This window comes from Gastrolobium bilobum, unplaced genomic scaffold (genome assembly GCF_033153095.1).
Source record: "Gastrolobium bilobum isolate Gb01-03AN ecotype WA unplaced genomic scaffold, APGP_CSIRO_Gbil_v1 utg15118, whole genome shotgun sequence".
Taxonomy (NCBI): Eukaryota; Viridiplantae; Streptophyta; class Magnoliopsida; order Fabales; family Fabaceae; genus Gastrolobium; species Gastrolobium bilobum.
The window spans coordinates 111,995-129,654 of NW_026897539.1; the positions used below are offsets into that span (position 1 = coordinate 111,995).

The window sequence follows — 17,660 nt, forward strand, 5'->3', positions numbered from 1 at the left end:
TTAGAAATTAAAAAATAAATTTTAGTCCCTCTAGAAACTTCCTTTAGGCCTATAAATATGTATCATCACCATATCATTAAGAAAGCGAACAAAATATTCAACACAATATTTTCTTTCGTTATTTATTATGTAAAGATATTTCTCTCTTCACCTTGTAGCCTAGTTCTATCTTTTTCATACTCTGAAAATACTAATCAATAGAGATAAATCAATTCATAAATATTCATTGAATTGTTTTATGTTATTAAGATATAAATAGACAAGGGAATGATATTTTTATAAACATAGAGTCTGCATATTACAAAAAAAAATATTATTTTCGGTCCTCATCAAATTTCACGATTACCGCTTTAGTCCCTAACAAATAAAAAGACTATTCGTGATTCCTAAGAAATTCAAAATGGACATATTTTAGTCAGGAACTAATAGGGTCTTTTTTGAATTTGTGAGGGATCATGATTTCAACTAAATGGATCCATTTTGAATTTCTTAAGGACCACGAATAATTTTTTTATTTGCTAGGGACTAAAGCGGACATCGTAAAATTTGCTGAGGACCAACAATGGTATTTACTCTAAAAAAATACAAACTAACAAATGACATTATGTGAAAGATATATGAACAAATTCAATTTTTTATTTTATAATTGTGAGAAACAGCGTCTAAGTCCACAATATGGACCAATTTCTGTAAAAGCTTTTCATGGTAAAATTAAAATAAAAGTATTAATAAAATTATGCACAGTTCATGCACAGGTTTTTGTTAATTTTTTGTTCATTCATTATTAGCACCATTTTTCTATCACGTACTCAAATATAATGCACGATTTTATTGTTAAAGAAAAATCATTAGAAAATATCTGTTTTTGTTTTTGTTTTGATTTTTTCTTTTTCTTTTTTACTTTTCAAGAACTTAAAAATAAAAAACAACAGTAAAATATATTTATATGGGTATGATAAAGTGAGCAATGGGCTTGTAACCAATTAATATTTGAGGAGAAAAAATTGTGCAATGTTGATTATTTTTTTCATGGACCTATATTTTAATTAAATTTTAAAATAGATTTTATTTGTTTTTATTTTAGTTTTATGGGATATATATATATATATATATATATATATATATATATATATATAATAAGGTGACTTTTTTGCAATCAAAACACCTACTACCAATGTTATTAATACCGGCTCGGTCATTGACCTGGTCGAGGTACTGGGTCACTGGATTACTGGTTCATCCAGTAGATCACTGGTTTAACCGCATGACTCGGTAATGATATGCAATTTTATAATTTATATTAAAAAATTATAAACATACTCAAATATCTAAAAAATAATAATAATAATTTCAAATATTTTAATATAAAAAATAATAAATCACATATTATTATCCAATAAAGGATCAAACAAAAATATAATGATCGTGATACGGGGCTTTAAGTTTAGAAAACGACATCTCTAACTATAAATCAAATCAAATTTTTTTGGATTGTACATAATTGAGATAATATTAATTTTGTAGGTACATATATAACTTATGTAAGTCAATAAGCAAAAAAATATTCAAATATGTCCATTATGATTTTTTTTAAATAAATAATTTATTTATTTTTTGGACCGGGCCGGGTCACCGGTTAACCGACCGGGTCACCGATTTTCATGAAAACCAGTCGGGTTGGACCGGGTCACACCGATTCTGATATATGACCGGTCCGTTACTTCAATCGGACCGATTATATGATCGATTTATCAGTTTCCGGATCGACCCGACCGAATCGACCCTGCCGAGTCGGTCCGGTTTTAATAACACTGCCTACTACAATACCATACCAATTACCAATGTTTCAAATTCAACACAAACCATGAGCCAACAAGTAAACGGGAAATGTCAGTGAAATAGAAATTTTTTCAATACAGTAGATGTACTTTTGTATATCTTTTTTTCAAGTAGGGAAATTATTTTTTATTTATACCCTTGTTTTTCTTTATTATTCCCACTAAATTCCAAAAAAAAAATTGATTAGGTAATGATATATCTATATTTAATGTACCCAAGGTTTTCTCCCGTGCAATTAGGCACGGGAAAACACAACCCTCCATAAGCATGCATTATATCATTATTTCGGAGTTTAGTACATATCAAATAACTCAAAAGGGGAATTGTGTTTCTCAACGAGTGAAAGGATTAGTGTCAAAACACACACATACACATATATAGGGAAAAAAGTATCTATAATTTTATCTAATTTTCGCCGAAATGACGATATTTTGGGATTAAAAAATTAAAATAATAAAAACTATTATAATGGGTGGAATCAAAATAGTCTTTGGGCTCAGGTTTTACTAGGAAAATATGGTAGGAATCAAAATCCTAACCGTAGCTTAATAGCTAAAACCAGTGACTCAACCTTGTGGAAGAACATATGCCTAGCTCACTCTAAGATGTTACAGCATCTAGAATGGGTGGTTATGAATGGCAAATCTGTTTGTTTCTGGACTGATGTATGGGGAGGATGGCAGAAAACTCTCTTTGATTTAGCTTCTTTCAAACCTCCTCTGTTTGATTTGGAAATCAAAGTTTGGGATGTTGTAGATCCTAGTACTGAGGATTGGAATTGGGATTATCTGGTAAACTTCTTGGATCTTTCCATCTGTTATAAACTGAGTCTTATTCCTCCCCCTAAGCTCAGCAATCTTGAAGATTGGCTCAACTGGAAGATGGTTAGACCAGGCACATCCATGGTGAAAAATGCGTACACCCACTGGTTAAACCCCAGGCCTGAAAAAGACAGAATCTGGTCAGCTATATGGAAATGGAGAGGTCCTTTCAGAATTGCAGTTTTTCTGTGGTTAGCATGCCTAAATAAACTCCTTGTTCGAAGCATAACCTGTCATTGGAGTGGAGGGGAGGCAGTGTGTCCTACCCGTGGTTTGGAGCAGGAAACTATGATGCATACCCTTAGAGACTGCATAGTGGCAAGAAACATCTGGGAGAGATGGTTTGGGGGCAATATTCCTATCAATTTCCTTTCTGCTGAAGGAATAGAGTGGTTTAAAACTAATCTTTATAAACCTTTTGTTTCTCATCTCTGGGATTCGTGGAAGGAAATTTTCTTTGTTACTTGCTGGTACCTTTGGCAATGGAGGAACTCTACTGTTCATGATGTTTCTTTTACTAGACCTCAAGACCCGATCCACAGGATTTTACTGTATTTGGCTGGCATAAGAGAAATAGCAGTGTTGATCCTTTCTCCTTAGTACCTGAATTTTCCATTTCATCTGGTGGAGCTGATCGAGGGGAAGGTTATGATGGTGTGAAAATTTTTGTTGATGGCGTTGTTAACCAATCAACCTGTCTAGGAGCTTGTGGGGGATTTTCTATTTCTTTGAATGGTGCTTGGATGAGTGGATTCTCTTGCAATATAGGTCCTTGCTTTCCCCTAAAAGCTGAATTATAAGGTATCCTTCAAGGTCTCAATCTTGCTGCTACCTTAGAGCTATCCAAGGTGTGGATTGGGTGTGATAGTAAGGAGGTTATTCTTTGCTTATAAGCAGAATCTGGATCTTGTGGCTTGTCTGCTTTAATTGACAGAATTAAAATCTCTGCTGCTGGTTTTGATCAGTTTCAAATGGAATATATTCCTAGAGATTCCAATGATGTTGCTGATTTTTTAGCTAAGTTTGGTTTAAGCTTCAAGGGTGAAGAGTTGAGATTGTTTTCCTCTCCCCCTGTTAGCATAGATTCCATTTGGAACCATTTTTATTTGAATTTGCTGATGGAGCATGTGTCTGTTAACATGCAACAGTTGACTCTGTAGTTTTTTCTGAGCTTGGCCCTCCACTTATATATAAAAAAAAAAACTAGTAACATTCTAGTTGACAGCGAATTAAATCCCAAAATTTATGATTTTGGTGTGGCCCACATATATCAAGGAGATCATTCTGCAATAACAACAAATAAAATTGTTGGGACAGTGTAATTAAGCTACATGATAGATTATTCAAAAGTTCTCTGAATACAGATCAACTATGTGGTCTGAGGTTTTCATATGTGTGTTCTCCGAAAAAGCCTGGTTTCTTCGAAGACGAATTACAGTTTCGTGAGTACAACTAGTAGGACTGCTTAGCAACAAAACTGTGTCTATCACACTATTGGAAGCTCAAAATTAGTTGCCAACATGCAGCTTCCATTGCAAATCTTTTCTTAACATGATTGGGCTGAAAAGCTTTTTCGCAGTTTTGTAAAGTTTAAAGACAGCAGAATTGGATGAAAGAAATAGCATTGCAGTATGACTTTTCCATCTCAGAGCATTGAGAAAAAGATGACTTGGATGCAAAAGGACAATAGACTTTTATAAAGGTAAAATAGACATGATAAAAGAAACAGATTGATTAGTAATTCTAAGAGAAATCGTAGGAGAGATTTTGAACTTTTCCATATATAATATTTTTTCGGTTTAGAAAATAAACGTCGTTTAAGATACAATAACACTAGATACAAACAGTATATAAGTGTAACACTATTAGCATTTTGTCTAACGTGTAGTGCGTGCTACTACAACTCTTACCGCTTCATCGCATTCTGCAATCTTCTAGGGAGAGAATTTGAAGGATTGTATGGCCACTCATTTGTGCAGTTGGCATGGATTGCAGCCATTGGTGTCATCCAGTTGTTTTTTTATACTTGGCATGAGCTTTTATCTGCATAGCTTACTTAATAATACGATGGTAGGTCCATACATGAATGGGTTGGGAAGGCAAAGAAGCCTAAACAATAGAATCAGAAGCATACACACTGCATGATTTCATGTAATAATTTCAGTTTAAATAACCAAATAGTAAGTATAGTGGCATAGTTCCCTGGTTTCATTTATGTTAATAGTTATATGCGCATATTGAAAAATAAAATTTTTTTATAGTTTTCTCTCTTATTTTAACTTGATCTATTGATGCGCATTTCATGCAACAAGAACAAATTAATTATACCAAAGCCAAAGAAAGAAAAAAGATCAATAATATGATAATCATTGACTTAGAATCAGTTCATAAATATGGGAAATTTCTTTTCATTTTAATTTTTTATAGAAAAAATAATTTCTTCTTCATGTAAAAGAGTATATATTCAATTATGAATACCTGCTGCATCTTTCCCTGTCATTGCATCCACAATTAGCAAAACTTCTGAAAGATTCCATGCCTGCTTCACTGCTTTTAACTTATACATCATTGCTTTGTCTATCTGTTTCATTAGAATTAAGAGTCTTGGCCAATAGAATAGAAGCGAATCAAATATTAAAATTAAAAAAATTAAGAAATAATTATTCATTATAACATTTCCAATCCTATAAAGAATTAATGCAGCCTACTGCCTATCAACAGTATCAACAATAACCACATTGATTTTCTTCCTTTTTTTCCCCTTTTAAACCTTATTTAGCAATTTCTGAAGGTTTAACATCAGTACCTGTAGTATAGACAGACACATCCACCTGATACAAGCTATAGCTAATTATATATATGTGACTAGATATAAAAATGAGAGAAGAAAAGATAAGAGATTAGTCAAATAACGTTGATTAGATGCCGATGTCCAATATCTGAATTTATTTGGTTAAAAAATAAGAATGTTCACAACATTTGTCTCATCTCCTGCACATTTTATGAGCCTGTTAGATCATTAAATACACTGAAAATGCCTAGGAGGAGAAAATATCGTAAAATGCAAAAGCTCCACCTGTCAAGATAAGCATAATTCCTGTAGCCCATAAAACAAATCACTTCTACTATTACAGTACACTTTCTTCATCAGATTTATACTAGTAACAACAAAAGTCTGTGGGCTGGTCAATAGCACGCTGGTCAACTTCAATGAAATAAAATTCCAATATCTGTTTACCCAAAATAGCAGGCTGGTCGATAGCACCAGGTCTGTGAGTCTGTACACATCCCCAGCGACTAGCAGCCCAAGATCAAGTTAATATGATTCGTATAAACAAGACAAAGAAACTACCAAATAGCTGTGTTGTAATTCAACGTTTATTTTGAAGAATGAGAATAATAAGAATCAAACTCAAGAACACTTGGTCATAGAAGTTCTAATACTATGTCATGAACCAACTATCCTAAAATTATAAGTTGTAGGTAAAGGCTCATGAATATCTAACATCCCATGTAATCCAAGACCCTTGAGCCCATTCCCTCTCACCGGAAAAATGTTCTCACTTTTCCTTAGCTCTTGTATTTCCATGTATAAGAGCTATGAGAGGGTGAAGATATTTCTTGACTACCCTCGTGTCAACTCCATGACATCATTTTTACATAACTCCCCAATATTTTAATGCCACCAACACACTTTTCTGGTAGCAAATCATTGGCTATACCATACACTAAATATTTCGTGCTACCTACACCTATTTGGCACAACTTGATTTGCTATATCATTCACCAAATGTTTTGCTGTCACCCACCTCTCATTTGATTGGATCTCATCACAAACCATGTATCCTTTGGTTACAAGACAATTTCCATTATTCCAAAGTCTCGTACCCTTCCTTACTGGTTTATTCCCCTGTAACAAATTATTTAAGCCCAATAATCTCACATGAAAGCAATGTTTAAAAACTCCGCCCGGCCATTGACTCGGCCGAGGCCAGGGGTCACGGGTTCAACCGGGATGTCACGGGGTCACTTTGCTGACCCAGTTTTATATATTAAAAAAAATCACTCCCCGTTAAACCCGACTACTACTAGCGAGTGTGGGGTGGAGGAAATCATTGTACGCAGCTTTACCCTTGCATAATTACAAAGAGGCTATTTCCTAGATTCGAACCTATGACCTTTCAGTTAAGAAGGAACAGTTTTACCACTGCTCCGCTTTTATATATTAAAAAATAATAAATATATATCCTATATGAAAAATTCAAAAAAATCAAACCACCAAAATCATCAAAGATTCAAAATATATTTAACATAATTCAACTAATTACATCTACACGTCAATATTACACAAGCTAATCAAAGTATCAAAATATCGAAGTATAAAACACATATTCCAATAGAGTTAATAAAAAGTTATATCATCAAATTCAAATACTCCTTGTCAATTTCCCAATTCGCTATCATTGCGATACAATTTAAAAGTCTTAGTTTGCATAATTTTTTATCTATGGTTGTCTTCTTGATATGAGAGTAAATACATCAGGGTCAGAGAGAGCTTTAAATCCTATTGCTCAGTAATACAATAATATCATACATGCTCAGAACAGAGAAACCAACCATGAAAAAGAGTGGATTAGTGAAGAGAAGAATCACCACAGCGGAGGAAAGGCGGCGGCGCAACAGAGAGGAGGAGGAACCACCACGGCAGAGTGGAGGAGAGGAGGAGGAACCACCAAGGTGAAGACGTTTGGGATTTTGATTAGCAGCGATTTTTTTTTTTTCACAAAATGACATCGTTTCATGTGAATTTTTTTTTTTTTTAATAAAAAAATGCAGTGACCCACTCTGACCCGGGAGTCACCGAGACCCAGCCGGGTTTCGAGGGTCAGAGACGGGGTCAGGGTTAACCTGGCGGTCGGGCGGAATTTTAAAACACTGCATGAAAAAAACAGACTTGAGAAAAGAAGAAGGACTTACATATGGTGTTCATAGATCTTGAGAAAGCATATGACAGAGTTCCAAGGAAAGTTTTATGGTGGGTTTTTGAGAAGAAGAAAGTACCATCAAAGTATGTAAAGGAAATCAAGGATATGTATAATGGGGCTACTACATGTGTGAAAACTTGTAATGGAACATCAAGTTATTTTCCTATCACGGTAGGTGTACACCAAGGTTCGACTCTAAGTCCTTATCTCTTTGCCTTAGTTATGGATGAACTAACAAAAAATATTCAAGAGGAAGTGTCATGGTGTATGCTTTTTGCAGATGATATTGTGCTTATTGATGAGAACAAAGACGGTGTTAATAAAAAACTTGAATTGTGGAGAAGCACGTTGGAATCTAAAGGATTCACGTTAAGTCGGAGCACGACTGAGTATTTGAAGTGTGAGTTTTCTCTAGCAAGAGATGAAGACCAAGATCCCGTGCATCTACTTGGTCAAGAGGTACCCAAGAAAGATGCTTTCTGGGATCCATTTTGCAAAAAGGTGGAGAGATTGATGAGGATGTAAATCATAGAATCAAAGCAGGGAGAATGAAATGGCATAGTGCATCTGGATTTTTGTATGACCGCAAAATCCCCCTTAAGTTAAAAGAAAAATTCTATGGAACAGCAGTAAAGCCTGCAATGCTATATGGAGCTGAATGTTGGCCAGCACATAGGCAACATGAGGATAAAATGGGAGTAGCAGAGATGAGGATGTTAAGGTGAATGTGTGGTTATTCAAGGATGGATAAGATGAGAAATGAAGATATTCAACGAAAGGTAGGAGTATTACTAGTGGCTGAAAAGATGAGAGAACATAGATTGAGGTGGTTTGGGCACGTAATGAGAAGGCCCATGGATGCTCCCGTAAGAACAAAAGTTTGTTACCAAGAGCTCAACACAAAGAAAGGTAGTGGTAGACCGAAACTTACTTGGGGGAAGGTAGTAAAGCAAAACTGAATAGATTGGCGGCCGGTGTGCCTTAGAACGAAATGGAAAAAAGTTATAAGTATGGTAGAAGGTTAGACCCGTTGTTATTCCTATATTCCAGATGGTCTCTTTTTAGTCATTTTTCCTCTTCATCTCCCCCTTCTTCTTTTCCCCTTCTTTTATCACTAATATATATATATATATTACTATTTTACTTTTTTATTTTTATTTTTATTTTTATTTTGTATCTTTTTTCAACCCTTTTATATCTTTTATTTGGGTTCATCTATCACCGATGCCAATTAATTTGGGATAAAGGTGTTGTTGATGTTGATGTTGATGATGAAAGAAATAGACCCCTAACCTGCACTCTCTTCCTACCAACAGCATACTCATGCATGTGCTATATTCCTCCCTACTGCATCTATAACAGGAAAATGCATCAACTTATACAAATCGTCCAGCTTCCGCACCCAGAAAATTGATGTTCCGTTGTAGACACAAACTTCACTCAAACTATCAAACACCAAGGCTACTTAGTTCACAACTCTTCAAAGCCTTTCCTCCTACTAAATCTGAGACAAAAACACTGAAAATAAGCATTTGTCCTCACTTTATAAATGATAACCAGTCCTTATTGATACCCCATACCCATACCCATACCCATACCCATACCCATATACCTCATTTCCACCACCACTGGTACCTAAAACCTCCTTGCTGAAACAGGTATATAAAAGCACCAAAAAATTAATCGACGAGCCCAACTACAAACAATCCCACATTGCTTACAACACTTCCTGATTACTGCCCTAGTATTCCCTAGTCAGCTTTCTTGAACAAGAAAAATCAGATAGCACATAAGTCATAGAATCAACACAAATGAGTGTGCCACACTCACGCAGAATTATGAACAAGTATGAGCAAGAAAGACAGCAAGATTCCATGCATCTTTAACCAAGAAACAAAACAACAGAGAGCTCATAGATTCATCGTAGCCATATTTTACTGAACATGAAGACAACCAAGATCTCATGCTCATTAATGATGAATAAATGAGATGGCAAGAACTCTAACCTTCAAGCAGAAATCAAAGACATCAGAAAAGCTTAGCAGCCGAAGGGTGGAACTCAGCCATCAAGAATTTTTGGTGCACAGAAATGCAGCAGTACGACAACTAAATGCAGAACCAAGGGATGACTAACAGCAGCTAGAATTCACTCAAATTTAGCAGCCAAATCTTTCACCAAATGATCACCCTCTTTATTTCCAAAACGACAGTAGCACCTCCCTCTGGACCTCTCAGCTATTTATGGGAAGAGGCATTGATTGTCAAAATGAGGGGAAGGTGGCATCAACACATCAATGAGATGAGCAACCAATGAGATCACGCCAAATTGGGTGTATTTAGGATTTAAATACTGAGGAATAAGAAGACAATGAGATCATGCCAAAAGAAGATGTAGGTGGCATGGTGATGTCATGGTGTGATGTATGGGTAATCAAGAAACCCTCTTATGGCTCTTATTCACTGAAAACGTCAACGATAGGGGGGAAATGAGAATATAATGAATCAGAAATTAATTAAATGACCCATGTTATTTCTAGTTTTACCTAATTATTTTTTCATTTTTCAATTTTCAAACTTTTAAAATATATATTTTTTTTTTAAATTACTTTGACCCAGAAAAATTTAGTTGCTCACAATAACAATAAAAAGCACCAATGAAGTTTTCATAAACCAAATATTATGAATACTTAAAAAATACACATGAATGATTCTATATTTAACAAGCCCCTCACACAAAAGTCATTTTGGCTTGAAGCATTGACAGTGAAAGGCCCATCTACCTTATGCTGAAATTCAACTTTTTATTTAGAAGAATGAGGCTAACAAGGATCCAACTCTAGACCATATTGTCATATAGGCACTGATGCCATATCATGAACCAACTATTGCAAAAGCTCAAACTATTAAGTGAAGGCATACAAATGGCTTAATATCTAACAGAAATAACATAATCAGACACGGAAAAAAATCACTGGCTTATCAAATTATCTATGGAGCTATGAAAAAGATTCAACAAAAGACATAAACAAATCCACTATCTGTCATTGTGCGATATATAGAAGAATTCTACGATATATAGAAGATCCACCTGTATAGATATTATCATCTACATCCAGAAAGCCGTATGCTTTGGAAGAAGCTTGTACAGTTTGGGGAGGGGTTTTGATTGATCAAAAAGAAGAATCTACTTCAACCGATATGCCCTAACCCAATTGAGATATTGTTGAATAAGCCAAATTTTTCTTAATATCCAAGCATCTCATGAGCTTTCTCAAAGCACATAGATGTCAACATAACAGCCCTCCCGAGAAGAGAGAAATGCCTCAGATTTGACAGAAGCAAAGAACTAGAATCACATTACTACTCACTTCCATATGATAGAGATTGACAAAGGCTCGGAAGTGAACACACAAAAGGAACAGCTGATGATTGAAGCCAATATGATCAATAAACATATCAGGTCAATTATGTTTCCGTCTAGCAATCAACAAGACTTGTAGGGATAATGCCTTGCAAGAACCCAGCTGTGCACTTTTTTTTTTTGGTAATAACCCAGCTGTGCACTTTAGTATGATATATTTATATATTATTTAATAATCAGACCTAGTCCATGGTATCAAGGTTTCTCGTTTATTAGATTGTTTTGACACAATCAATCACTTCCCAAAATCATTATGATTTTGAAGGAATTTACCCAACATCTTGGAAAATTAGGCAGAACTACAGCTCCAATTTTTCTCCTTTTTAATCTCAAAAAAACATATTCTTAAAGCTCAATTGAAGAATATGGTTGGCAGATAAAATTTATCTTACTGATTAGCAGTTGCGCTACAATGACAAAACAATGCCTGGTTTGACAAATCTCAGTAATTAAGGTCTTCAGTTATGGCCAATCTTTTCCAGTTCCCATGAATTAGTGATCATCACCAGTAATCACCACATGAGCAAATCCCACCTTTAAAATGATGGAAACGATTTGAATCCCTCACAACAATGTCCCTCTCAGTAATTTTGGATATGTACTTAGTTGCATTGTGGCAATCACCACAAACACGCAAGTTTTTAAATATCCTAATGGAACTTTTTGGTGGAGTGCTGATAATTCCAAATGCAATGGCCAGTCTCTCACTATGACTTGTCAAAATCTGCTCTTTCTCATCCTCCTCAACATCTTGTAAGACAAAACTATAGTCTGGAACATAACCAAGGCTCTTCATTTTGGCAGTCAAAGCCCTTAGTTCCTCGTATATCTCTGTACATTGTGGATGGGTTTGGTTCCCAGTATAAAAGACTTCAACTATACTTCCCACTACAACAGAGCTCCATCCAGGAGTCTTCCTTAATCCTCTATCTCTGGCCAATGATCTTACTTTAACTACTCCTTCCCATTTTCCAACATTTGCATAGATATTTGATAACAAAACATAATAGCCAACATTCTCTGAATCAACTTCCAACAAGCGATTTGAAGCAAATGCACCCAATTCTGCATTTCCATGTATTCTACAAGCACCAAGAAGAGCACCCCAGATGGATGCATCAGCCTTTAAAGGCATATTGCTCACTAAATTATATGCCTTTTCCAAATACCCAGCTCTGCCAAGCAAATCCACCATGCAGCCATAATGCTTCAAACTAGGCTTGATCTCATACTCTTTCTGCATCATATCAAAGCACCATTGACCCTCGTCGACTAAACCTGAATGGCTACAGGCTGACAACAAAGAGACAAAGGTAATATGATCTGCCTTTACCCCTTCAGCTAGCATATCCTTGAAAAGTTGTACAGCTTCTTCTCCATGCCCATGAATCCCGAGAGAAGATATTATGGCATTCCAAGGAACTGAAGTTTCTCGTGGAATTTCATAGAATAAGGACATCGCATCCTCTAACCTCCCACATTTTCCATACATGTCAATCAGGCAGGTAGCCACAAAGACATCCAAGTAGAGACAGTTCTTGATTAGCCTCCCATGAATTTTCATTCCTTGTTGCAAAGCTCCAACATGGGAATATGCTGGTAGAATGCTCACCCAAGTCCCTTGGTTTGGGCTTATTTTTCTACTCTCTTCCATCATGTTGTAAGCATCAATTGCCTCACTTGCAAGACCATTTTGAGCATACCCTGTGATCAAAGTGTTCCACGAAATTATGTCTTTGATAGGAAGATGTTCAAAAACTGTAAGTGCACAATCCATAGCACCCAATTTTGCATACATATTCACAAGTGCATTACCAATCACAACATCCTCCTCAAGCCATTCGCGTCTCATAACAAATCCATGAACAGACCTGCTAAACCCTTGATGACTTAATTGGCCAAAAATTGAGGCCAAACTCACAACTGTTAACAAGTCAGGTCGTATTCCAACAAATTGCATCCTTTTAAAGAATTCAAGTGCAGTAGTAGGATCATCATTCTGCTCATATGCAGCAATTATAGAATTCCAAGATACCAGATCTCTCACTTTCATGTGATCAAAAACCCTATGTGCATCCTGCAGCCTACCAAACTTTGAATACATATTGATCAAAGCATTGGAAACAAACACATCAGCTACCAACCCATGCTTTATCACATACAAATGAATCAATACCCCACTAAGGATATTGTTTGACAGTGCACAAATGGGTAGTATACTTGACACAGTAACTGTATCCATTTTTACCCCCTCAACTTTCATACTATTCAAGACATATAATGCCTCTACTGCATTTCCATTCTGACAAAACCCTGAAATCATTGCATTCCAAGAACCCACATCTCGAACCGGCATATCGACAAACAACTTGTAGGCAACATCTAAAGCACCAAACCGTGAATATAAATGGATCAAGGAAGCAGCCACAAATACATCATGCTCAAAACCCATCTTCAAAACCAAGCAATGTAATTTCTTCCCATCAACTAGATGTGCACAAGCTTTCAACACAGGTGGGAAAGTATAAAAGTCAGGTCGTGGACCAGATATGGACAACAATTCATTGACACAAGTCATAGCTTCACAGTATCGGCCACAGCGAACATATGCTGCTAACATTGAGTTCCACGCATAGATATTCTTTCTCTTAATCTGATTAAAAGTATCGCGAGACAACGAGACATCCCCAAGAGTAGCATACAAATTAACAAGCTTGGTAGATAGAAGAACATTTTGAGCTTTCCCCAACACCATAAGAAGAGCATGAAGCCGCTTAGCAACATCAACCTTTGTGCAGGAATGGAATAGAACATCAAAATCAGCTACTTTTCTCTTGTTCTCAAACTCACGTGATATCAGTTGCAGAGAACTTGTAGTTGCCGAAAAAGATCGGTAAACCCATCGATGAGATGGCAAAACCTTAGAAACAAGCTCAAGTTTGCAGATTGACACCAATTTGAGAAGAGAAAGCATAGAACATTGGTATGACAGTACAAAAGCTTAGATAGATCCTGCAAGACTAACTATCAGGCAATAAAAAAAAGTCACCAACAAGATAACTACAGAGGACAGAACACAACTTATAAGTAAGGAAAACTAATCAATTAATAGAAAGAATCATGTTTAAGCACAACAAACAAATTGAAAAAGTTTATAGAGAGTTCACACTATTCAATTGTATGGCTGGTTGGTTGGATGAAAGTATTGATTTCAATCTGGACAATCAAACCAAAGAGCCAACTATCAAAGGTGCAATCCACATTTTAACATACAGACTATATATATAACCAATCATGTTAAGAAAATTAAGGCCTCGTATATATATATATATATATAATTGGATAAAATTAAAAAAATGCAAAATCAAGTAAAAGAAAAAGTTAAATCATAAAAACACTTTTTTATAAAGTTTATCCAATCCTATCCTAAATCAATAACACAGGTTGATGTTTTTGTATTTATAAGAAATAATAACAATAATAATTTAAATGGTTTGACTCAGAGCTCAACATTAACCATGTTCTGCCATTGCAAATATCCAAATGTACATATACTAAAAATTAAACAGTGCCTTTTGTGTGTCTATATGAGAGAGAGAGAGAGAGAGAGAGTAACCTGAGATGGAAGAGGAGTGCAGTGTTTCGACTGATTCGTTAAAGAACTCCAAGTCCACCGTACAAAGCAAATGGCGGGTGGCGGCGACAGCTGCGGTGGGATTTAGTTTATTTTTATTTTTATTTTTTTGGTAGTTTTGGGGTTTAGTATTTTAGTTATCAAGTGAAGAGAGCAATTGGGCTTAGGGTAACAGAACTCTTGAATTTCTTAGCGCTGTAATGTAAGTTTAGTTTCCCTTGCGATTCATTCTTTATCGTAAAATTATTTGACAAACTGTCAACGCTTTTATAATTTAGGCTATAAGAGTTGAGAAAAAAAATTCATGCTACACTCACAGTATATAGTTAGATTTCATCTTAATTTTTTTTGTCTTTTCACTTTTTGTGGATCCCACTCATATATTGTAAACATAGCATAAAAAAAATTTCTTATGTAAAATAAGGAAATTAATTCTCATAAAAGTTTTGGTGAACATCTACAATTAATGGATAATGCCTCAACTGAATCTTTTAATTTTTTTTGGTTGGGTTTTAATACCAAGCTGATAAATACATAACTAGGACCCATATTTTGGTCAAAAAGAAGTTGAGCTCTGTTATGCAAGCTTTGTCTCAAATTCAAAAGTGCAAAATCTAATTCTTTGATATTTTTTATTTCACATAATAAAAATTTAAATAGACAGAATATAAATTCAAATTAGTAACCACCCATTACAATAACTAAGTTACAGAGATAAAATAACCCATAAAATAACGTTTCCTAACCTAGAGTTCAAAGAGGAAAAAAAAATCTAATAAGCTATTAATCTCCAACATATATTACTGGTAATGGAAAGAGTTTAGGTTCCTTATATATGTTATTCTAAATTTGGATTTATATATGAGGTTAATGTTTTTTTAAAGCAGGAGATGCCTTTATTTCTTTCACATAGATGCAAGTAGTATGAAAAGAAAGGGAAAAAAGAGAGGGGAATAGTGGGGTTCATGCAAGAGATAAAGTTATATATATATATATATATATATATATATATATATATATATATATACCGGTGAAAGAATTAGAAGTCTTACACTCAATCTTGACCATTGATCCACTTGTATCCAATGGCTCACATTACTAAAAAAATTTAGCCGTTAGATTTAAATAGAATCAACGGATAAGATTGTGAGTGTAACTTACACTGGTGTAAAATGATCCTGACTCATATATATATATATATATATATGAGGCAGAATATTCTTACATCGGTGAAAGAGTTAGAAGTCTTACACTCAATCTTGACCATTGATCCACTTGTATCCAATGGCTCACATTACTAAAAAAATTTAGTCGTTAGATTTAAATAGAATCAACGGATAAGATTGTGAGTGTAACTTACACTGGTGTAAAATGATCCTGACTATATATATATATATATATATATATATATATATATATATATATATATATATCTCCAGTCACTTGAGATAAACTTATTTCTTTCACATAGATGCAAGTAGTATGAAAAGAAAGGGAAAAAAAAGGGGAAAAGTGGGGTTCATCTATTTATATTTGTGTGCAAGAGATAAAGTTATTATATATATATATATATATATATATATATATATATGTATATCCAGTCACTTGAGATAAACTTATTTCTTTCACATAGATGCAAGTAGTATGAAAAGAAAGGGAAAAAAAAGGGGAAAAGTGGGGTTCATCTATTTATATCTGTGTGCAAGAGATAAAGTTATTATATATATATATATATATATATATATATATATATATATATATCTCCAGTCACTTGAGATAAACTTATTTTAAGCTACTCTTTTTAACTATGTATTACGAGTAGTACATAATTATAATGTTAAAATTGCTTTTTCTCTCTCTCTCCACGTCAGCATGCAAGTTTTGAAAAGTAACTGAAGAGAGACGGAAAAAAGCAACTTTAACGTTATAACTATGTATTTCGGGATTACATAGTTATAATGTTAAAGTTGATTTTTTTTTCTTTATCCACGTCAGCCGACAGGTTCTGAAAAGCGACTGAGGAGAGAAAAAAAACAACTATAATATTATAACTATGTATTCCCGAGAATGTATAGTTAAAATGGGTTGCTGAACATAAAGGTCCTAAGAATAGAAAAGGTGTTCACTCAAAGATCTATGATAACGATCATGATCATGAGGACACTACATGTCTATTGCCTTAAATTTGTTCCTAGTCTTGAATCACCTAGATAGGGCATTGGTGATCTCAACAAGACTAGTACGACATCATCTACTTGTATGGAGATACAAGGTAGGGACCTCATGAAATGCAGGCATGGTGATGCCTTAGCTGATGTCGTGGGTGGATTTGTTAGAGAACATATGGCACTGAACAGAACCCGCCTAGTGACTCCACAAGGATTCAATGTAGAGAGTATTATTGGATTTGTAAAGTCACTCATCGTTTGGTAGTGCAGATCATCCTAGACTTGAGTATGTAAGAATTTTTTATATAATAATTTAACATGAAGATCGATACATGTATTATAGATAAAACACCATATATCAATTTTTATTCAGAGAGAAATTTGTGTACCTAATTGGACCATCTTATCTACTGAGCGAAGAACCTTGATCTCACGGCTAGAGTCTTCCTCTCTATGACCTATTCCAAAAGTGGCAGCCTCAGCGATGGGAGCATGACGGCTCATGGGACTTAATCCCAATATAAATAGGTTAGAAAGGGGACCTAGCCAAATACCCTAAAAAGAGGTTATGTCCACTAGGTCCACCCATCACGGAAAACCAGGGTCACACTAAAGCCTACACTGCTGCCCAACTAGGTCCAATACCAACAAATGCTAAAAGCCCAACTCAACATGATCACAACAGGCTTATCAAAATAATACAATTGGAATATCCATTAACCCGATTAATTTTTAAACAGAAAACTAATTAATTAATATTGCCCACATAAAGGAAAATTTCTAACAGAGGAT

General features: G+C 34.8%; 1 protein-coding gene across 1 annotated transcript; it reads right to left on the reverse strand.

Annotated features, from left to right (window-relative positions):
- Positions 1-11,465: 11,465 nt before the first annotated feature.
- On the reverse strand, positions 11,466-14,780 carry LOC133307863 (pentatricopeptide repeat-containing protein At4g33990). Its single transcript, XM_061508418.1, has 2 exons — positions 14,683-14,780; positions 11,466-14,090 (listed from the first exon to the last, which is right to left on the reverse strand). Exon 2 carries the CDS (start codon positions 14,038-14,040, stop codon positions 11,569-11,571), a length of 2,472 nt encoding a protein of 823 aa, XP_061364402.1. The 5' UTR covers positions 14,041-14,090; positions 14,683-14,780; the 3' UTR covers positions 11,466-11,568.
- Positions 14,781-17,660: the final 2,880 nt, after the last annotated feature.